General features: G+C 39.9%; 1 protein-coding gene across 2 annotated transcripts in view; it reads right to left on the reverse strand.

Annotated features, from left to right (window-relative positions):
• Positions 1-20,036, reverse strand: part of Madm (MLF1-adaptor molecule) — a 310,835-nt gene extending 290,799 nt beyond the window's left edge. The window contains exon 1 of one of the 2 annotated variants that reach the window (XM_068355007.1): positions 19,770-20,036. In XM_068355007.1, the coding sequence (XP_068211108.1) occupies positions 19,770-19,898 (129 nt within the window). In that variant the 5' untranslated portion in view covers positions 19,899-20,036. The remainder of the gene's footprint in view (positions 1-19,769) is intronic. The other variant, XM_068355008.1, reaches the window with a different exon arrangement.
• Between the last annotated feature and the right edge of the window lie 4,700 nt (positions 20,037-24,736).

Raw genomic sequence — 24,736 nt, forward strand, 5'->3', positions numbered from 1 at the left:
CTACGAATGGTCCCAGGGTGTAGCAGTTCTCGTAAAGAGACTGGACATCTTTGAGATAGAATGATGCGAACACTGACTTGCTTCTCCAATAGGTTGCATCCATAACACTGCAGAGAACGGTTCTGTTTGAGGGCCACTGAAGTAGCCACAGCTCTCACTTCATGTGTCCTTACCTTCAGCAAAGCAAGGTCTTCTTCCTTCAGATGAGAATGTGCTTCCCTAATCAGGAGCCTGAATAGGTAAGAAACTGAGTTCTTAGACCTTGGAAGAGAAGGCTTCTTGATAGCCCACCATAAGGCTTCTGATTGTCCTCGTAAAGGTTATGACCTTTTTAGATAGTACCTAAGAGCTCTAACTGGGCAAAGTACTCTCTCCAGTTCGTCCCCCACCAAGTTGGACAGGCTTGGGATCTCGAACGACTTAGGCCAAGGACGTGAAGGAAGCTCGTTTTAGCAAAAAACCGAGCTGCAAGGAACATGTAGCCGTTTCAGATGTGAAAACTATGTTCCTGCTGAAGGCGTGGATCTCACTTACTCTTTTAGCTGTTGTCAAGCACACGAGGAAAAGAGTTTTTAATGTGAGGTCCTTAAAAGAGGCTGATTGGAGAGGTTCAAATCTTGATGACATAAGGAACCTTAGGACCACGTCTAGATTCCAGCCTGGAGTGGACAACCGACGTTCCTTTGAGGTCTTAAAAGACCTAAGGAGGTCCTGTAGATCTTTGTTGGTGGAAAGATCCAAGCCTCTGTGGCGGAAAACCGCTGCCAACATACTTCTGTAACCCTTAATCGTAGGAGCTGAAAGGGATCTTACGTTCCTTAGATGTAACAGGAAGTCAGCAATCTAGGTTACAGTGGTACTGGATGAGGAAACTGCATTGGCCTTGTACCAGCTTCGGAAGACTTCCCCTTTAGACTGATAGACTCTGAGAGTGGATGTCCTCCTTGCTCTGGCAATCGCTCTGGCTGCCTCCTTCGAAAAGCCCCTAGCTCTTGAGAGTCTTTCGAAAGTCTGAAGGCAGTCAGACGAAGAGCGTGGAGGTTTGGATGTACCTTCTTTACGTGAGGTAGACGTAGAAGGTCCACTCCTAGAGGAAGAGTCCTGGGAATGTCGACCAGCCATTGCAGTACCTCTATGAACCATTCTCTCGCGGGCCAGAGCGGAGCCAACCAACGTCAGCCGTGTCCCTTTGCAAGAGGCGAACTTCTGAAGTACCCTGTTGACAATCTTGAACGGCGGGAATGCATACAGGTCGAGATGGGACCAATCCAGCAGAAAAGCATCCACGTGAACTGCTGCTGGGTCTGGAATCGGAGAACAATACAACGGGAGCCTCTAGGTTATCGAGGTAGCGAACAGATCTATGGTTGGCTGACCCCACAGGGCCCAAAGTCTGCTGCAAACATTCTTGTGAAGGGTCCACTCTGTGGGGATGACCTGACCCTTCCGGCTAAGGCGATCTGCCATGACATTCATATCGCCCTGAATGAACCTCGTTACCAGCGTGAGCTTTCGATCTTTTAACCAGATGAGGAGGTCCCTTGCGATCTAGAACAACTTCCACGAATGAGTCCCTCCCTGCTTGGAGATGTAAGCCAAGGCTGTGGTGTTGTCAGAGTCCACCTCCACCACCTTGTTAAGCTGGAGGGACTTGAAGTTTATCAAGGTCAGATGAACCGCCAACAGCTCCTTGCAATAGATGTGAAGTGTCCTTAGCTCCTGATTCCATGTTCCCGAGCATTCCTGTCCGTCCAAAGTCGCACCCCAGCCCGTGTCTGATGCGTCAGAGAAGAGACGGCGGTCGGGTTTCTGAACAGCCAAAGGTAGACTTCCTTGAGAAGAAAGCTGTTCTTTCACCACGTGAGAGTAGACCTCCTCTCTTCGGAAACAGGAACTGAGATCGTCTCTAGCGTCATGTCCTTTATCCAGTGAGCCGCTAGATGATACTGAAGGGGGGGAGGTGGGGTCTCCCTAACTCGATGAACAGTGCCAGCGATGAAAGTGTCCCTGTTAGACTCATCCACTACCTGACTGAGCATCGGTTCCTTCTCAGCATGCTCTGGATGCAATCTAGGGCTTAGTAAATCTTTGGGGCCGACGGAAAAGCCCGAAAAGCTCGACTCTGAAGATCCATACCCAGGTAGACAATGGTCTGGGATGAGACGAGCTGGGACTCCTCAAAATTGACCAGGAGGCCCAGTTCCTTGGTCAGATCCATAGTCCATCTGAGAATCTCCAGACAGCGACGACTTGTGGGAGCTCTTAAAAGCTAGTCGTCTGACGGAGCCGGACACAAGATCATGGTACTGCTGCACAGTCTGTGAACTGTCAACCATGGGGAAACGAGGAAGTACAGTGACAACCCGAAGCTGTCTAGACTGTCTGGGTCGTACAGACAACTCCTTATCGGGTTGCTGAGGTTGCCGCACTGCGTCACAACAAGACACTTCTGCTGGTTGTTGAACGTCTTCCCAGTGACACACTGACTCCGTAAACAAAAAATCCTCTAACAAGGACTAAGCTTGGACTGCATGTCTTGCAACACAGCTCAAGGTCTATGGGAGCAGGTGTGGTAACAGACGGGGTTAGCGACTGAAGTGGAACCATTACCCTCCCTGGAAGCATGCTATGCTTAAATAAAAGTCCATAGGAGGCTAAGCAGCTAAAGGCTCCTCTCCAAATGACAGAGTCCTCAAGGGAAAATCAGAAGGAGGGAGAATAGCACTTTCTCATCTACAGGAACCATATCCGAGAAAAGCTAAGTTCTCTCAGTGAGGGTTTCACTGGTGCAAAAGCAGCAGACTAGAAGGCAACGTTATGAAACTGCTTGACAGTCTAGTGAGTTGGCAACAACCAAAGATGTGTGACTGAGAAGCATGCGGTAAGGTATGCAGAGCATGCTGTATGTAGAGCATGCTGTAAGGTAAGCAGAGCATGTTGCATGGCGTGCGGCTTATGCTGCATGGGATGAGGCTCATGCTGCATGGTATGAGACTCATGCTGCATGGGATGAGGCTCAAGCTGCAAGGGATGAGGCTTATGCCGCATGCGTTGAGGAGGATGCCGCATAGTATGAGGCTCCTGCCTCATGGGTTGAGGCGGTTGCCGCATAGCACGAGGCTTTTGCCTCATGGTTTGAGGAGGATGCCGCATAGCATGAGGCTGCCTCATGGGTAGAGGAGGATTTTTTAAAGAAATCTGAACCTGACACTAATCTAGCTGTCCGAGGATTTACCTGGTGAGACATCAGTCTCTTTACCAGCGAGTTTTACCAGATTTCCCCGGGCCACCACGTGACACAATTGGTAGTAATTCATTCAAATTACCCCTAATGAGTCAATATGGATAAATATCAACACAACATCGTGTTCAAATAGAAATAAATTTCTACCTCATACTTGGGATCGAACGCTAGCCCCTTCTAATGAAAGGCCAGGTCGAAACCAACCATGCCACGAGAGCCCATTCAAGAGTTGAGGTTCTTGCCTCAAGAGTGGAGGTGGCTGCCGCAAGAGTTGAGGTTGCTGCCTCAAGGATGGTGGAGGTTGCCGCAACGCAAGAGGTTGCTGCATAGCGCTGGTATCTGGCAACTCCCAATGCGGCAGCTCACGCATGGAGGTAGGTTGAGGAACCTCAACATCATACGTCTGGCAGGGTGGACTGCGCAGAGGTGGAGTTGAGGTTGCTGCCTCGAGGATGGTGGAGGTTGTCGCACCGCAAGAGGTAGCTGCCTCGAGGATGGAGGAGGTAGTCGCAACGCATGAGGCTCCTACCTCAAGGGTAGAGGAGGTTGCTGCAAAGCATAAGGCTCCTGCCTCAAGTGTTGAGGAGGTTGCCGCGTGGCAAGAGGCTCCTGCCTCAAGGAAAGTGGAGGTTGCTGCACAGAGCTGGCATCTGGCAACTCCCAATGCGGCAGCTCACGCATGGAGGTAGCTTGAGGAACCTCAACATCATACGTCTGGCAGGCTGGACTGCGTAGAGGTGGAGGAGCGCTCGCAGGAGGAGGTGTGTTAACCTTCTCTGCCTGAAACTCCTGCATCAACACCGCAAGCTGAGACTGCATTGTCAGCAGCATAGACCACTAGAGTTTAAGAAAGACAACAACAAACGGAGCTACTGTCCGTTGAAACTGAGGGTCTAAAACAGCTGGTGCGGCAACAGACGGAGTTACTGTCTGTTGCGATACCACCTTGCCTCTCTGGGAGGTGTGCAGTTGTCGTACTGCAGCAAGTCCGAACTGACCCAGTGCTAATGGCACCACCTAGGAGTTGGACTTGCGCGGAAGGGACCGACTTGCACTTAAAAGCTGCAAGATTTGGTCCATGGTTTCTGCGAGAAACCTCTTCCGCAGACGAGGAATAAATGGGCTCTCTCGTCTTTGTGTGGGTGGGGTGATCACGTCGGCTACGTGAGTTGGTTACACCCGAAACCACGGAGGGAAACGTCTGTTCGTCGATCAAGGCCTGCTGAACCCATAAGTCCTTCGACATTACTTCTCCCCTGGGCTTGGGAGCTTGTAAGAGGTCCCAGACTAGGCGAACAACTGGCACGAACAGACGAACCCTCGAACGCAACACTGTAACACTTTGCGCTTATCACTTATCACTTTTGATTTTCTGTTTGCACTTATTTCACTGAACTCGAAACTTTAAGTGGTTTGTACCTGAAACACGCAATTCTATCCTTCATTAAAAGTTAGTAATTGCGAAAACAGTATTACAATGTAACAGAAAAACATAATGAAAGATAAATAATTCAGTGGCTGGAAAAGAGATTAAATACTAGATCAAATAAACTACGTTTAAAATCTCTCACCGCATAAAGTCTGAGAACAAGAATAAAACTCTAGAAACGTTTACCTTCTTCCCCTAAAGAGACTAGGGAGAAGAGCAAAAACGATAACAACGTTACCCGCTTGAACGAAACGTTTATCCTCCTCTCTCTCCCTCCGTCTCTATCTCTCTCTCTCTCTCTTGACTTAGCACCTGAGAGAAGAGCCCAATTATATATATCGTTAAAACATATTATTGTTAAAGGAAAAAAACTGAAAGGTTTCCCAAATAAAAAGTTCCTTTATTAGAATAGAACCATTTAAGCTAAGAAAGAATGAACAAAACGCTAGAATCGGTTTACTCTTACTGCAACGTGACACCGTGATAGACTCTCTCTCTATCGTAACGATAGAGCGCAAGTTGAACGTTCTGAACGTCAACAACTGCAGAGACAAAACAAAACGTTAGTTCAACTTTGAAAACAGTACAAGACTATCAAAGAAATTCTTTCAAAAACATTAAAATAGCATAATATGTTAACAGGTAAAACGAAATGACGGGCTCAAAGTTAATTAACTTCGGTTCCAAGAAAAGACCGCCTACTATTAGGAAAGGTCGAATATAAACAAATATAAAAATTAATTTTAATAAGTTTATAATAAAAGGAAGTTAATCAAAGAGGCCTATAAAAGGCGGAGAGATATAAAATAAATCTATAACTTTGTTAAGCAAAATTAAGAGAGTCTATACTCTCTTCGACACCAACACTTCCGTCTAAGGGAAGGGTCGGCCATTTAAAAGTGAAAGAGAGTTCATACTCTCTTCGTACCAAAATTAAATCAAAAATTAAATCAAATTAATTCCAAAAACTTGCTAAGCTAATGATATAGCTTCCTGAATAGCGAAGGCTAAACTCTAGAGCAAATACATCACCAAATCGTGAGCAATAACTCCAGAATCAACAGCGTATCCATGTAGGTCTAGCCGGAGGCACGACAGAGGAAAAATTGAGGTGGTGTTGACAAGAAGTACTAGAGTACCTGACCACAGATGGCGCTGTGGTGTTCACCCCCACCTGTATAGCGATCGCTGGCGTATCCCGACCGTAGATTTCTGTCGGCAACAGAGTTGACAGCTACATGATTGTCGGGTAAGATTAATATTGAAAAATGTTATTACAAATATTATTTACCGTATCTATATAAAATCCTACATACGTAGCAAAGCAGGAAAACAATTTTTTCCTTTTTTTTTTGGCGTTTAATCAACAATAACAAACTGCGCTAATGACCGAATGATAATTTACGATAATTCTAAACTGTTACTAAAGATGATTCTCCATTCCATATCCAAAATACTTTTCCTAACTTCAGTTATAAGTCAACTTGTACCCCCTTCAATTATGAAACCATCTAAAAAAAAAAAAGTAAGAGAAGAAGCAAGTACTAGGCCGATTTTTAAAGTTGTCGAACAATTAAGTTACCGCTATAACGTTCGATATGACAGTGCGAGATTGGAGAAAGTAAGGAAAATTGAATCATGATTGATTTTCAATATAAATGAAACTTTGTGAAGCAACAAAGATTTCATGAGAGAGAGAGAGAGAGAGAGAGAGAGAGAGGAGAGAGAGAGAGAGAGAGAGAGAGAGAGAGAGAGAGAGAGAGAGAGAGAGAGAGAGAGAGATTGTTTTAAATGTAATAAACAAAAAAATATGATATGTGCTTATGTAATATCAACTGTATTGATGGTTTGAATAAGTTAAGAAATGGTATAAACAATACTTCGTACGCGCATATTCTTGAGACCGGCAGCTAGACGTCAGCTGATCTGATCACAGCCAAAAGTAAAACAAAAAGAAGTCAACAATACTCGATTTTTAAAACTCACCCGAAATTTAAAAACAAAAGTACACGCTTTCTTAATGTGCAATTAACTATTTAAAGAGTAGCAATTTCCTAGAATAAAATGATGTTTCCCCAAAAAATAGTGGTTTGCTGATGAAATCGGATGCCGTATTTAATGAAAAAAGTCCGCGAAGTCGTGAATCCGCGATGGTCGAACCACGAAGTAGCGAGGGCGCACTGTACATCCAAATGCATGAATCCTATTTTTAAGTAAGGTTCCAGTGGCTAAAATGGTAGTAACTAGGTCAGGTTTAGATACATATAGACTACGGTCATAGTTTGTTCGTGGATTTGAATGAGTGTGATGGAGGCGGTGAGGTTGATCTTAGCAAGACTGAATCCATTGCTGTTGACAGTGTTAGCCAAGCTGAAGATGTAGCTGTCGAAAGTAGTGACGTGGATGTAGTGGATTAAAGTAATAGCTAGTGCAATGGTTTAAGTACTAACATTATGAATAGGGATGAGTTAGTCTAGTTGCAGAGAAAGGACGAGACTAACTCTAATTCTGAATGCCAGTTGGATGATGAACCTGAAAATGTTTGTAAGTAAACCTTTTGTTTAACAGATAAAATTTTATGTTATGTTTGTCCTAGTCAGTTACCAAGGAGGAGGTTATAGAACAATTAGTAATTCCTAAGAAACTCTGTGAACTAATTCTGAAATTAGCACATGATGATTAAGGATATTTAGGGGTGATTAAAACTTTCAACTGTAAAAGCAACATGTACTTTCGTCCTAAGATAAAAAGTGACATGAAGAGATATGTATCAAGTTGTCACGAATGTCTCACAGTATTGCTGGTAAATCTAATCAAGTAATTCCCAGGACCCCGTTATGTAACATTCCACCAGTGGGTGAACCTTTTGAGAATGTCGTAATTGATGTAGTTGGACCTTCGCCTAAAAGTAAGGGAGGGAATATATATCTAGTGTATCAACAATCGTCGATAAACTAACCCGTTGCCCAAAAGCAATCCCAGTAAGAAGCTGCAATGCGAAAACTAGTAAAACGCTGGTTTAGCTATTTTTCCAAGTTTGGTCTGCCTTGCATTACTGTATACAAAGTGATAATGGCAGTAATTTTGTATCCAAAAATTTTAGAGGCAAAATGAAAGAGCTAGATATCAAACTTGTAATTTCCACATTTTTATCAAACATTAAAAAGTTGCTTACGAAAATTTTGTGGTAATAACTTTGAACATGACTGGGAAGAAAACCAACCTTTTGCTTTGTCAACCTTACAATTGGCACCTAATGACACTACAGGATTTAGTAATCTTGAGTTGTTGTTCAGTCACCGTTAAAAGACCATTGGAAATTAGTGTTTCAATAGGATAGCAAGGTTGACATAAAAAATCTAGAGACTCACAAAGAGAATTTACGGAAAGCTTGGAAACTAGCGACAGAGAACGAGAGCAATAACCAAGGGGAAACTACAAGGAGGTACGATCTTAAAGCAAAAGAAAGAAACTTCCATGAGGGAGATTAATTCAGAATGACGGTCCTTCATTATCTTATAAGTTCGACGGTGTTTCTCCTATTTAATGCAAAAGGAGAAATTTAAATTACCATACATAATAGATATGGATAGGCGTAGAGCTAAGTGGCTGCACATAAACTTACTAAAGAAATACAATGAATGTCCAGTGCCTGTAACAACTGTTACGCAGCGAGAAAATAGTTTTTAGAAAAACTCTTGATACGATTAAAGAATTTTTAAGTTATTTAACCCCAGCTTAGGAGAAGAAAAACCGAGTGAATTATATGTTTTTTCAAATTATCCAGAAATTAGGTTTAACTAATCTAGATGTTATTGAGTTATAGAACAAAAAACCTATTAGACAAAGTCCATATCATTTGAGTCCAGAGATAGCAAACTCAGGAAGTAAGGAAATTAAGTACTGTATAAAGTAAGTTAGATAATGATTTGATAGTTTCTAGCGAGAGTGAATGGTGTTCTCCGGTAGTTCTGGTGAAAAAGGATCAAATAGGTTTTGCATTAATTTCAGAAGAGTAAACAGTGTTACTAAGCAAAGTAATTTTCCACTTTCCAGGATCGACGATTACTTACATAAGATCGGAAATGGTAAATTCATCTCCAAGCTTGATATGGCCAAAGGTTATTGGTAAGTACCTCCAAGTAGACGAGCTAGGAAAATATCCGCTGTTATAACACCGTTCGGTAGTTATGAACCTAAAGTAATGCATTTTGGGTTCCGAAATGATGCCAGTACAGTACTTTAAAAGGTTAATGACTAAAGTTTCAAATGGTACAGTATTGATACCTGTGTCGAGTAGATATTCTTGTTATATTTTCAGAAACTTGGGAAGAACTGTTACGAATTTTAGCTAAAGTCTTGGAAGGCCCCGAAAAAGCGAACCTTGTTTTAAATTTAGCGAAAGGCAAATTTTGGAAAACCTCTATCAATTATTAAGGGCATAAAGTGGGTCTCAGTAAGATTTGTCCAAAAAATAGTAAAATAGAAGCTATCATCAACTTCCCATTCCCAGTAACTAAAAAGCAAGCCATGAGATTTATCGGGATGGTTTCACATTTCTGTTGATTTGTGCCTAATTTTTCAGTAATAAGCATTCCCATAACTAATCTTTTTAAGAAGGGACAAAGTTTTGGATTAGATGAGGAAAGTGAAGAAGCTTTCAATAAATTAAAGTTTGTAATACTTCGAACCAGTATTATGGTTACTCTACCTGATTTTAGCTATCGAAGCTAGTGATATTGGCATAGGAGTATTGTTGCAAGAAATGAACAGGACGAAGCACCAAGTCGTTTATTATTCAAAGAAACTGAATAAACCTCAACAAAATTACTAAACTATCGAGAAGGAATTGTTTAATTTAGTTTCAACCTTGCCACACTGAGATTTATGTACATAGTAGTCCTATTTTAACTGTGTACAGTATACTGATCACAATCCGTTAGTTTATTTAGAAAGATTTTAGAGTAAGAATAAACGTCTCATGCATTGGAGTTTAGAATTACAAGATGATACTGTAATCTGAAGATAATTCATAAATTAGGAAATACTAATGATATAGCTGATAGCCTTTCCAGAGACTTTTCAGAATAAGAGAAACTTTCTAGTTTTCCTCATCAACAATTTTTTTGGGTAACACTACAGTATTGTGTTGTGTGAACGGAGTGCAAAAGAATGTTTTGCTGACGTTAAGTTGAAGACTCATGAATATATTTTTTCCCTGCAAGCCTTAAAAAAATAAAATCAGTAGATTTTGATTTCTTTTGGGGGAATGTGTCATGGGTAAGATGCAATATTATTGAATGAATATGTTATTAAAACAAACTTATCTATACCCAAAGTGTGAGCAGAGAGACAAGATTCGACTACTGCAGTGCTTGGTTAAGGCTGCCATCAGCATTTTTAAAATAAACCGAGCCAACTAAGAGCGATAAAGGAACTGTCGGTGCTATTTTTGTAAGCGATCTCAGAAATTATTCTTTTGCTTTGGTATGCGATCTCAATATTTCTAATCGGTAAAAATAAAATAGAAAATCTAATGTTTCTTCGTTCGTAGTGTGATCGCTTCACTCGCGTAAAAATAAAACCAAGTTCCATAAGTATGTTGAGCTGCGCATGATAACATCAATGATTGGTTATTATTTCTTAGATAAATATTCCTGGTACAGTATACATATATATATATATATATATATATATATATATATATATATATATATATATATATATTAGAAAATCTAATGGACCTTACCTCGCCCTGAAGTGAAGTGAGATCGCATACCAAAGTAAAAGCATGACTGAGATCGCATACCAAAACAGCACTGAACTGTCTTGTTTGGACCAAGATGTCATCGCCCTAATCAGTGGAGTCAGCATATTTTGAGAAACCGAGCCTCGACGGATGACCTTGTCTACAAAAAATGAGTCATCATGGATGGACAAGTACCGCGCTTTTGTCATGAATTAATGCAAGGTCCAGATTGCATCAGAAATTTGTTCTAGAAGCTTTCATGGCGAGATCGAACTCTATAGAGCCGGTTTCCAACCTTCCCTGTTATGGCTGAGAAGAAGAGATGAATTGAAACAGACAGCCCTCCCTGCTTGTGACGAGAAGTAGCCAACACTGCGATGGGTTAAAGGACGAGGGTCACCCTGAGGAGTCCCTTGATGCCGAAAATCACATTTCCGTCTGATACTAAAATTTAAGGGGACAATCTCCAGGTCCAAATCAAGATTGTGGGCTTGAGGGCGCCCGTTCTAACATTCAAAGATGTAATATCTCATCTAGGGGCCCGTCTTGGATCATATGGTGTGTGTGTGTGTGTGTAGGCGAGATGTGTGGATGGGAGACAAGTGAAAAGTTGGTATGTGCCTGGGTTACACTCAAAGTGTTGAGGCCCATCCGAGTTGCATGCGAATTTGTAGGGCGCACGAGTGGTAACGCCCTTGTTCAGTGTGAGCTAATATATCACAGGGTCAGAGAGGAGGGGGTTGTCCAGTTGGGCCAAGTCAGTTGATCCATGTTTGAGGCTTATGAGGGTTAAGGCACTCAGAAAAGCTAGTGCACTCAGATGAGTAAGCTCTTGTTGGGAGATATGTCGCTTGACAACTCAGAAATCCAAAAGGCAGTGCACACATCTCATAGGGATGGTACATGGAGATTCTCGCCTGCAGCAGTGTCCTCTGCAGGTAGGGCACAAAAGGTGGGGGATCCTAATCCTTAGAACTCATGACGATATCACAAAGTACTGACATTCATGAGCACGCTAGCATGCCAATCAAAGGCCTCAATAACATTCTGGTGGTACCACCTGTTGAAATACTACAGCTAAAGAGTTATTGAAGTCTTTGACTGGTCAGACAGTACTATGTTGGATCCCTCTCTCTGGTTACAGCTCATTTTTCCTTTTGCCTACACATACACTGAATAGTCTGGCCTATTCCTTCCACAATCTCCTGTGTCCTTATACACCTGACAACACTAAGATTACCAATTCTTCTTTGCACAAGGGGTTAACTACAGCAAGGTAAGGGCTGATTCACATTATTGGTCTGGTCAGTGTCTTGGCAAAATTATAAATATGAGGAAAAAGCATAATTGTACAGGAATATCCTTCAATGATACTAGGAAATGTATGTACAGTATGCAGTGAAGATTAGCCTGTTATTGTACATATTGATTTTTTTCTACCATGACCGGTGTGCGACTAGAGCGAGAGCAGACCAAAGCACCAGTGTGAATGCTTCCATTTGAAATCATGTAACAATATTTGAATAGACCACGACCGGACCGATAGAATGAATTGGTCCTAGGATACATGCCAAGATGAGAATATCCATTGGGACAATAGCTAGTACAGTACTAGTGCCATGCGGACAATTTCCATGCTTAAATTATTTGTTTCTTACAGAAGATTATTCCTTTTAAACGTTTATTTACAAAATATATGTTTTGATAAGCAAAATCTTTGTTTAGGAATCATAGTGTAGTCAGAGTAAGTGTTATTATACAAAATTGCTCGTTTGGTTAAAATTCTGTCAAGTGTTTCAGAGAAAATGTTTGTTAGTGAGCCTTAGGCAATACTTTATCACTTCACAGCTTCCATTTCAGACTGCGGTAGTGAAACTTTTTCTTATTTTCTACAGTCCTTGGCAATGGTTTCTACCATTAAAGGTGAGCGTATATAAGACATTCTAGTTGATGATCTGCAATACAAAAACAACAAATGCAGCCATTTCTGGTCCACAGCAGAACAAAGGCCTCAGACATGTCGTTATTCGTGTCTGAGGTTTAGCCAGTTTTCATCATCAGGCTGGTCACTGCGAATTGGTAATGGTGAGAGACTTTTGTTCGATCGCTCACAGCAAACCAACCTAGTATGGATGTCTGACTATTATAGCTTTGCTGATCATGACTATACACAAACCCTCTCACCATGTTAAGGATACAATAGTGACACATCTGTAATTTACTAGGAGTGTGCAAAGAGGAAACCAAAATCCCATAAAGCAAGAGTATACACAAACCCAAAAGCTGAAAACTATGAGTTAATAAAACCTATTAACGAATTATGTAGCACTTAAAAGTATAGTAGATACCAGGAGTGCTATTTTAAAGGTAAAAGATGTTGCCTCTAATAATTGTTAGTTGCAAGCCGTTTGTCGGCGTTGGACAGTTCATAGCTTATGACTTGCATATTTTCCTAATTTATATAAAAGGATTAAATTATGTCTCATTACCAATATATCTTTGGAATTAAATATATCACTGAAATACCGGTATAATTTTATTATACATCCATTGTGATGTTTTGGCTTTACAAATAACTAAAGCGTGTAACTAAATTATCATAAAAATATAAGCAAACCGTAATTCTAAAAGAAACAATCAGAAAACCATTCCACATACCGTAACTATAACTATTTCCTTAATTTTATCTATTACATTTTATTAACCAATGGCAGTTGTCCGGGTGACAAATATCCACCTAGCAATTGACCATACTGGCAGATTTCCCCCATGGAAGTTGTCCGCCTGGGAATTATCCACACACGTGTGAATCAACCCTAATTGTTCAGCGGCTTTTTTTCTCTTGGAAAGGGTAAAAGAGACGCTTTAGCAATGGACACTCCAAATCAAACCATTGTTCTCTAGTCTTGGGTAGCGTCACAGCCTCTGTACCATGGTCTTCCACTGTCTGTGGATAGAGTCCTCTTGCTTGAGGGTACACTCGGGCACTATTATGTATTGTTTCTCTTCCTCTTGTTTTTCAAGTTTTTAGTTTATACTGTATATGAAAGATCTATTTCAATGCTGTAACTGTTCTTAAAGTATCTTATTTTAATTGTTAATTACTCTTCTTGTAGTTTACTTCCTTATTTACTTTCCTCACTGGGATACTTTCTCAGTATAGCATCCTGCTTTTCCAACTAGGGTTGTACCTTAGCTTGTAATAATAATAATCTGCATGCATTCGCTCAGCAAACACTCGCTTACATGCTGGAAATAGGAAAACAAAAGCAAGTTTGCTAAAAATTCCCCAGCCAGTGCAAGAACACATTCTCGCCGACGGCCGCTATCACATTGAGTGCTCAGCGAGAAAGCAGGTAGAGGGAGTTTCCCCTGCTCCCGGCCAGCTGTTTACAACTTGTTATATAAGTTTAATTGCTGTATTCTATCCTATGTAAAGATAACGGGTTTGTATTTGTGCTGGAATAACTTCCTTATCAACATCATACAGGTCAGAGGCTCTGGGAAAAAATTCAAAATCTGTATCTGTGATGCTTTGGCGATTATAAAATTTTACACATTAGAGAAAGCACCTCTTGGTTTATAAGACACCACAAAAGTAATGCAAGCTCAAAATTTTACTTTTTTGTGAGCATTAATTTCATCTCAATTTGCCTAAAATTTTCAAGCAAGGATAGTATAGTGCTACAAAATACATATCCGGGGATATTCCATTAAAACATAAAACTATAATTTTCATTTATATGTCCAATATTCCTTGGTCACCTTAAGAACAGGGACTAGAAGCTCCAGTGTGATAATACTGAAAGAGAGGACCTTTACTATGCCTAAGTCAACAACAGAATTGTCACCCAGCATCAAAGGTTATCAACATTGCAGGGCAAGTCGGCATATCCAGGGGATGGGGGGTCATTTACCAAAAGATCCATATTTTAATATTTTGATTTTTTAACGACTAAAGAATACTAAGAAAGCATCATACATCTGAAAGGAAATTTACCTTCAACATCAGCAGAGTGAAAGCGTAAGCTAAATCAGTCTGTTAGGACTGAGGCCATAAAAACATGGAATCACCATACCTATATCTATAATGATGGGCTTCCACCCAGAAGCCAAGAGTCCTACAGTACCTCAAGGATTGGATCCACCCTGGATTCCAATGACCCAACCCTTGAGAGAAGTTCTGCTAAAAACCTCCAAACTATCTTCATGATTGCTGAGGTCATACAATATGCTAACATCTAGCTTTAAATGCAAACACCTCTCAACAGTGATCCCTTCCCCCATTCATCTAAGCAACAAGTATTAAAGAATGCAGAAATGTAAACATCATTTAAGGCACAACTTCTTCTTCTTCTTCTTAGTGCCGGTCCCAAGCCCGGGTAAATGGGGGAGGGTTGGGGGCAGGAAAGTCATCCGGCCATTAAAAATTAGCCAAAACAACTATGGTCAGTGAGTATAAGAATGAAATTTAAGGAACAACATGAATGAATAATATAGATAAATAAATTAGTAAATAGAATACAGTACTGTAGAGAAGTTTCCCTAATCTTGAGGGCCACATGTATTCGACAAGGAAATTATATTCCATGTTAAAGGTGAGTGACAACATTAAGGCATTTTTTTGTTAAGAGGGGCGGCCGAATCAGGATGTGTCAGCTAACAGGAGTTGGGGCGATTGACAAGGGGGTGTTAACTAGAAAGTATGTATGCTTTATAGTATTTGAGCGCACAGCTGAGTACGGGCACTACTAGCAGAGTGGAAATGCAAAGAACTTCCAAGTTCTTATGATAAGGTTCTTACTAAAGGGCAGGAATGCACAATTGCGCTAAGGGCATGAATGCATGATTATGGTTGTCTCTCTATAGTGACATGTCCAGAGCTGAGTGCATGGATGCAGGAAGAGAAGATTAAGCTTACACATAAGTGCCTTTCCAAAGTGACTCTTATTCCTTACCTGACGAGCTATAATAAGTTAAAAAACGTACGCTTAAAAGACTGTGTGCGATTGCAAACAAATGATGGCACATGAACTCCAATAGGTCAACGCGGGTAGGTTCTTGCAAGCGAGAGTACATATATAAGTCCAAGCACACGTGTGCATGAACCGACAAGAGCGCACTGAGGCAAGCACAAACAGGATAAAGCGCTGGAGTGCAATTCGGTGATCAGTTGAGAGTATGATTTTGTAGAGGAAAGGGGGAGCGATATATCCAAGTCTGATAAGTGAACGCTCAGTAACGAGCATGAGCGCCTTGAAGAATATAAACCCATAAGAGCCTAAGATTCTGTGGGAGAGTGTAAACATGAAGTCAAGTCAGGTACTGCAGATTATGTTCAAACAGGATTGTGCTCCCCATAGGAAAGGGGGGTGCATGAGCTTTAAAGGCAGGTCTTTATCCAAAGAATGCTCTCTCAAAGGTGACAACACACCAGCAACGGCACACTTGCAGAGTCCCTTGTCCTGGAAGGTGACAGTCTAAAAGATCAATCATAAAAGAATGAGGGTGAAAGAACCTTTACTTAAGAGGAGAGTAAAGAACTAGTGGTGCTCATTCCTCTTAGCCTCATGGATTTGGTAGAGGGAGACCGAATGCATTTCCTATTCTTATTCGTAGAAGGTGCCTGTTGACCTTATGGCAAAGTAACTGTGGAAGCTAAGGATGTGACTAACTGCACCTTTTAAGGTCTCTGAAAGACCTGAGGGGGTTCACGCCAGCCTTCTTTTCCATGAGGGTTGCAGAAGGTGTAGCCGGAGAGAAAGCTCTATGCTTAGCAGTAGCCAAGAATAAGATAAGCTTCTCTGCTGACGGTATACCATTCAACCCTAAGGAGAGCCATAAAGTCCTTGAGCGTTGTCTCTTGCCCGGCTGCCATCTGAAAAGGAAACCTCATGATCACTTTGACCTACCTGGTGAATACCTTCAACTCTAGGGAAATCAGATAGGGCCATCATCCTCGAAGCTTGGGCTAAGATTAATTCCCGGTGGTCGATTTATACACCACCCAGCTGAGGTATTCAGAAAACCGAGTACCAGAGAAAGGAGAGGGTGCGGATATGGCTACAATTTCCATTCATTGCTGGACGATGACTCTTACACTCTGCAAGAGGGGCACAATGAATGGAGATCGATTGAGCTAGGGCTCATGGACGTTCCACACTAGCGGCCAGGAATACCAGGCCAAGACCTCATGCCCAGACTTTGCTTTGCCATTGTCTTAAAAAAAGATTTTATTCAACTAGTCATACATCAGCTAACCTTGGTGGCTAAAGTCGAAGTGACTACTCATTGAGCACTTTTTCTGCTACACGCCTCTAACTATCAATATCTTGTTATAGAATTTTAATAGCAGAGTTTCCAGCTTCACTGAAATCAATCCCATTAAAGGAAAAAAATTTGCATCAGTATAGAAACAAATAGCAAATGTTTAAAAATCTCATACAAATTAAAACAGGCATGCTTTTTGTGATTAATACCTTACATCTCTACAGTAGTTTTAATCCTGTTGAAACCGAATCATGACACAATATGGTTGAATCAATGGAACCTCAGAAGCTCAAACTTGATGAAAATGTCTTCTTATCGAAAGCTAACATGGTTCATTTATACAAAATACCTTATTTGGCTTCATCAGTCTTATTTTTCTTTCTATATTATCTTCTATCTATTAAATAAAAGAATACATCATACATAAATTATTAGGTAACATTTATAAGAAGCGAAGTTGAACATAAAAAGGGCTGTACGCAAGACACTGTATACAAAATCTTATAGTATGTGCATGTCGTTCATATAATTTCCTTATACAGTAATCAGTTGCTGTTTGTATCAATTTTACATATTTCTAACTAAATTTATACACACTGCAATGCTTCGTACATCTACGGACTGCTAAAACTAAGTAAAAAATGTGTTAATACTAACTGGCAACTTAAATTGTCTATGTTGATATTGCAATACAATTTGAACAATTCATGCTTATTAAATTTTCGTTGGTTTTCAGTCATTACATATTCAATACTTAAAATAACTACTGTATTATTATCATTATTAATGGCTAAGCTACAACCCTACTTGAAAAAGCAAGATGCTATAAGCTCAAGGGCTCCAAAAGGGAAAAATGGCCAAGTGAGGAAAGGTAATAAATAAACGATACCCAATATCAGAAGCAATGAACAATTAAAATAAAATATTTTAAAAAACGCTAACATAAAATATATCTCTCATATATATATAAACTATAAAAACTTACGTCAGCCTATTCAACATAAAATCATTTGCTGCAAGTTTGAACGATTAGGAAGATCATTCCACAGCTTGGTCACAGCTGGAATAAAACTTCTAGAGTACTGTGTAGCATTGAGCCTCATGATGGAGAACACCTGCCTATTAGAATTAACTGCATACCTAGTATTACGAACAGGATGGAACTGTCCGGGAAGACCTGAATGTAAAGGATGGTCAGAATTATAAAAATTCTGATGCAACATGTATAATGAACTGATTGAACGACGGTGCCAGAGATTAATACCAAAATCATGAAAAAGAAATTTAATAGACCGTACATTCCAGTCCAATTGTGTAATATATACTGTATAGGTCTTATGTTACTTATAAGAACATAATAATTTTCAAGTATATGTCAGTATGTGTATGTATATACAAACTGTACCACATATTTCTTAATCGTTTATAACTTTTTCTTGCCTAAAATAGAGAGTTCCAGATTAAATGTATTTAAGGTTTATGTAAAAGAAAACATTGCAGTCGCATTTTACCATATCTTTTACTTACATACATTATTATTACCAGGCAAGCCACAACACCAGTTGGAAAAAGAGGATGCTATAGGCTCAAAGGCTCCAACAGGGAAAAACAGCGCAGTGAGAAAGGGAAACAAATTAATAAATAAACTAAAGGAGAAGTACGGTAATGAATAATTAAAAAAACGTATCTCAAGAACAGTAAAAACATTAACATACCTTTCATAAATAAAACTATAAACATAACATCAGTGCATGCCTAGTTAAAGGTAATTTGTCAGGAAGAGAAAAATAGTTCTGTAACTTGAAGTAGCAATTCCTGAATTCCATAAACACATGACAATCTTATTAAAAGGCTGTTTACAGATACACCTTTAGATGAATGTGTCACCTCGGGATAATTTCTTTTCTAGGTCTCTAATTACTGTACTAGCCTATTAGTCGGTCTTTTGTTAATAAACTTGCTCTGTTGTTACAAAATAACTGGTCGTAATCTTTTCATTTCTTAGCCATTCATGTTTGGTCACTTCGTAACTGATCAGAACTAGCTAATGAGTTATTTCGTAACAACAATTATTGACAACGATGCAGTTTAACTTACTACCACTAACAACAAAGAATAGAATAAACCAATGAAGAAATCAAAATCTTTTAAGGTCATGAAACGACCACAAAACGAATAGTAAAATTGCCAAGGTCTCGGCTATGAAAAGACTAGCACCAATATTCTGGAGCAGCACATTCAATAATTGTATCTATGAACCACCACTGGGTATAGTATAAATTTACCTATGCAACATCCAGATACAATACTTCAATAAGCTTTGAGTAAAGACATAGAATTCGAGGTCAGTTTCAGTAAGAAGGTTTGAGGAAGACCCCAATGAGCAAGTACACACTACCATAGGTTAGGTTAGAATGAGCGCGTTTAATGCTTGCTCCCGGATCTGTGGTGATGGCGTGCATGGATAAAATTGGCAAAATAAATTAAGTGTGTAGAACAATGATCTATATAAAGAGTTCTGGGGTTTATAACCCAAATTCAACAAAATGGTAACCTGAAGGAAAACAATGAGCATCAATTCCCTAAGTCTTTCTGTTAATGAAATCATATTTGCAGAGAATAAATATAATATGGTTCCTATCTTTTTATCAAGGAAATAAATTGTGAGCAGTAAGATGGTTAGGCCTAAGACAGTCTAGCCAGAGGCAACAATTTTCCTACGTACAAGTCAAGAGTGAAATATCCGATAAGACAAATGCCATTTTTTTTTTTACTTAAATCCTGCCTTTATGCGTATTTTTACATGTCTAAATAAAATTTCGATAATTTTCATCCAAAATCCGTGGTGGTAGCGTAGGCCTACACACGTTGACGTCACCATCGACTGATTAATCCCTTATTTACCAAGTATTTATTTCCTTTCGGGGGATCTTCCCCCATTCAAAACTAGCCAGTGGTGTGACGAAGCCGCAATTAACAGTAATAAATTGCAAGAATATGTAACGGATCATCAATATGGGACAAGGCAAAGAAAGGAAAATGGAGAAAATGGAAAAAGAAAAAGCGAAACAACAAACCTCTTGTCGCCGCTTCGACCACCTTCCACAGGGGCTCTCTTCTAATATTTCACTCTCGTCTTCCGAATCTTCGCCGCTTTCACGCGGCGATTTAGTTTCGGCATCGTTGCCGTTTTTACTCCCCGTCATAATGGAACGAGAGAGGTTTCAACCTAAAAAATTGTCCGGTTTGAGATAAAGAAATATAAATCCACACTCGCTGTTCAACGCATTGTGTATCCTTTCTCACTCACTGTCAAGCAAACACTGATCGTCTTCCAAAGTTATCGTAGAGGTGTGGTCTGACTGTGTCGACGGCTGCTGGTGTCATCGTACGTCTGTGCAAAAGTTCTCGTTTACTGTCGTAATTTCAGAACATTATTGCTATGAATTTTGAATGCAATCGCCTGATTGAAGAGATTCAAAAGTAATTCTTGAATATATATTGTAATAAAAATCACATCTTTACCTAATTCTACTGATATTTTTGTACTATTGCAAAAGAAAATAAGCTTTAGAAGTAAATCAAATTTCTCTCCTTGTGAATTTGATGGTGACGTTAAAGGAAAATAAATTGTTATCAATATTACCTGCGGTCATGACACCCATGTGTAGACTACCTTATAATTGTATATGACAGGGTAAATAAGGTAAATAAAAACAAAATATTTGCCTATAGTCATATCTGTTAGGAATAGATCTCCTTGGTTCGATGGGGAGATATTGGAAAAAACGTAAGGAAAGTGAAGTTTTACCGGCTAAAAACAAAGTATATGGGTGGAATACAAACCCGTGAATTACCGATATAATTGCCCATTAAGGGAAAAAACGGAATATATACTATACGGAGAAAAAAAATCAGGAAGTAGCAATAGACATCATCTCTATTCATGGTGTAATGGGAAAAAGCTCCCGGATGGATATTGTAAACTTCAAAAGGCGACATTACAGGTCCATAATAACTGTTAGAATTCACATTTTCTGACCAAGAATACAGTTGCAGCTGTGTGTAAAACGCTAGTTGGTTGAAGCATAAAAATGTGGCACACAGAAAGAGGAAATAACCTTCACAGTTTGCCATACACTTAGCTACAGTCGAAAAAGTTCCGAAATCTTACAGTTTAAAGACCCTACGATAGAAATGTTGATTAGTATGATAGTTAATATAAACAACAAAAACAATAAAACAAATTATCATGAGCTTATTTACAGTGCCCCTCGAGGAGTATGAGATTTCTCAATTTTTAATGTCGATTAATTGAGACTTTAAGAAGACAAACTTTATTAGCTAGTCGGCATAAGTGCCCTTTGCAGACTTCACTTGTCAGCTTTTTGACTAGTCCATTCTGGCTTAGTTGTAAATCCACAACACAACCAAGTGACCATTGTCCTTTGGGAAGATGCTCATCCACTATCAGCCCAAGGCCATTCGCCATGAGGGTACACTGCTCGGCTGTCCACTTTCCTCTAACATGAAGTGACGGAAGGAAGGCCTACTCTGTGAGCCAGCATTACCACAAGTGATCCATAAGAACTTGAACCTGTCTCTATCTCTTTCAGCTATTGATATCACTGGGATAAAATTCACCAATGGCCATGTTTGGCATCCAGCTTCCCAACAAGAAGTGATTTGGAGTCAGAGCTGTGTCCTCAGTCAGATCACTGCTGTTGTGAGTAGCCTACTCCTGGCTAGTGCAGTGGTAATGCGATTGCCTAGCGTTCGCATGGCGGAAGTTGATCTCAGCCAGGGAATGTGAGCTTAAGCTGTTTACTAGGAAAGCCATTGCTGTGCTTGGGCACCACAGTAGGGGTTTGGGCTTGCCCGACTTTCATTCTAAATAGCATCTATTCTGATGAAACTGGAACTGAAACCAGGCACCTTTAAAGTTGACTGTTGATTACGAACTCTACTTCAATCATTGTTGTGTGTAGAACAACCTCTGTGACACACTGCTCTTTGAGTACAGCTTTCAAAGCTGCCTTCGGTGAACGAACTATTCTCTCCCAAACTTCTCTGAAGTGCTGTGCTTTTGGTGAAATAAAGTCACACTTGATCTCTCCTTTCAGAAGAAATACATAAATTTTACCTTGATTCAATATTGACTATGCTTGACACAGTTAATTTTTGGTGGCATGGAAATTTGTCCCATTGTTTCTTAACACTTCTTTTTTAGTACCTTTTTTTTTCCTATAAAAGCATCTCAACACCATGATGAAATCATCACCCTTCAATGATTCTGCCAGTTCCAGATGAACGGCCCTTGTCACAAGACACACGAAGAGACAACTCAAACTTTCAATCTGGTTCTAGTATGTTTCAACATCAATAGATCAAAGTAGTCCACATCCCATATACTGGTCTTGAGAATGCTTCAGTGTGGTGCTTGGAGAAGGTTGCTGAAGGAGTGGTTTTAGGCTCAGGAGAATCCGAGGTTCGAGGAGGAGGCCCATGGTGATGGCCGAGGCTCCAAGGGGAGAAGAAATGGTGGCATTTTCTCATGAAGGGGGAATAACATTGTTATAGGCAGATGCTATGCCGACTCCATCTAATCCAAGATGCTCTTATAACTAGCGAAAGTTACATCCATTGAATGCATGAAATTCAGGGTACATACCAGTGAATAATCCATGCTGTACACCCTTTTCTTCAACTCCTCCACCAACCGTGACATCTCTACCAACTTCTCAAGTATGAGCTTTTGCTCAGAGAGTTTATGCCTCAACTGAAAAGGAGTACAATTTAACCATAAAAGAAACACTCTCTGGTACGACTCAGGAACATAAATGGTGGTCTACCCTTAAATCTGCACTCTTTGGTGTAGATGCAACAGTTCCTCCTTTACTTAAACCAGATGGCTCAGTCACTCACTGTCCAAAGGAAAAGGCAACCCTTTTGGCTGATGTTTTTGACAGTAAACAGAGTAATGAAAAACTTGAACTTCCTCATTCCTGTTTTCCTGAGGCTAAACTAACTAGTTTAGCTTTTCGATCTCGTGAGATTAAAGCTCTGTTGGTGGACCTTGATGCTTATGGAGGTGTAGACCCAAATGGTATTTTTCCTTTGTTTTTTATAAAGACAGCAGATTTCTTAGCTCCAAAGTTATCTGTTATTTTGCGCAAGTTAGCAAGAAGAGGAGCTTTTAGCACTAGTTGGAGAATTGGTAATGTTACTCATCTATGTAAATGTGTTTGTGGTAGCTCAAATCCCACTGATTACCGCCCAATTTCCATAACTCCCATATTATCTAAAGTTTTTGAACGTCTTCTGGCAAAACGTCTTAATAGGTTTGCTGAAGGTAATCATCTACTCCCTAGTTTGCAATTTGGTTTTCGTAAAGGCCTTGGAGCATGTGATGCCCTTCTCACAATCTCCAATGCTGTACAGAAATCCCTTGATTGTGGTCGGGAAGTTCGTATGATTGGCCTTGATTTTAGTGCTGCCTTTGACCGTGTTAATCATGAGGCCCTTGTTTTCAAACTGAAACAGTTGGGAGTGGGTGGGTCGTTTCTTAGCATTATTATTGATTTTTTAAGTAATAGGTCTCAAAGAGTTGTTGTTGATGGGCACCATAGTGATTATAGGAATGTGATATCCGGTGTTCCACAGGGTAGTGTTCTTGGCCCATTACTTTTCATACTATATACACATGACATGTGGTTTGGCCTAGAAAACAAGCTTGTTGCATATGCAGATGATGCTACTCTCTTTGCATCAATTCCATCCCCTGAATGTAGATCTAGGGTTGGTGAATCCCTTAATAGAGATTTAGCTAGAATAAGTGCATGGTGCAAATTATGGGGTATGAAGTTGAATCCTAACAAAACTCAAAGTATGATTGTAAGTAGGTCAAGGATGGTGGCTCCTCAACATCCGGATCTCAGTATTGATAATGTTTCTTTAAATATGTATGACTTTCTAAAATTTAGGTGTGATTCTCGACAGTAAATTTACTTTTGAGAAACATATAAGGTCTGTGTCTTCTTCAATTGCACAAAAAATAGGCTTATTGAGAAAGTCTTTCAAGATTTTCGGTGATCAATCTATTCTGAAGAAGTGTTTTAATTCTTTCATTCTACCTTGTTTTGAGTATTGTTCTCCTGTCTGGTCTTCAGCTGCTGATTCTCATCTTAATTTGTTGGACAGAAACTTACGGTCTATTAAATTTCTTATTCCTGATCTAGATATTAATCTCTGGCACCGTCGTTCAATTAGTTCATTATGCATGTTGCATAAGATCTTTCATAACTCTGACCATCCTTTACATTCAGATCTCCCTGGACAATTCTATCCTGTTCGTAATACTAGGCAGGCAGTTAATTCTAATAGCCAGGCCTTCTCCATCACGAGGCTCAATACTACGCAGTACTCTAGAAGTTTTATTCCAGCTGTTACCAAGTTGTGGAATGATCTTCCTAATCGGGTGGTTGAATCAGTAGAACTTCAAAAGTTCAAAGTTGGAGCAAATACTTTTTTGTTGACCAGGCGGACATGAGTCTTTTTATAGTTTATTTATGACATATTTGTTTTTGATGTTGTTAATAGTTTATATATGACATGACTGTTTTGACGTTACTTATTTTAGTATGATTTATTGTTAATTTGTTCTCTTCATTTATTTAATTCCTTATTTCCTTTCCTCACTGGGCTATTTTTCCCTGTTGGAGCCCCTGGGCTTGTAGCATCTTGCTTTTCAAACTAGGGTTGTAGCTTGGATAGTAATAATAATAATAATAATAATATGATGTCTTCATCCTCCTTGTGAAGTTCATTGGCCTCTTCCTCTTCCTTACTTGCTAAGCAGGCTAATTCAGCCAGGTCCTCCTCAGTAAGCTCCTCATCATGACGATCTAGTAATTCCAAGACCAAATACTCAGCCACATCCGAGAAACCTTTGACTTCAACTGCCCCTGCCAAAGTCCTTCACACACCAAGGCCCCACACATTTCCAGCCTACATTGATGATCTCGGGCTTGACGTCGTCATAAGT

This window comes from Palaemon carinicauda, chromosome 31, assembly GCF_036898095.1.
Source record: "Palaemon carinicauda isolate YSFRI2023 chromosome 31, ASM3689809v2, whole genome shotgun sequence".
NCBI classification, from domain to species: domain Eukaryota; kingdom Metazoa; phylum Arthropoda; class Malacostraca; order Decapoda; family Palaemonidae; genus Palaemon; species Palaemon carinicauda.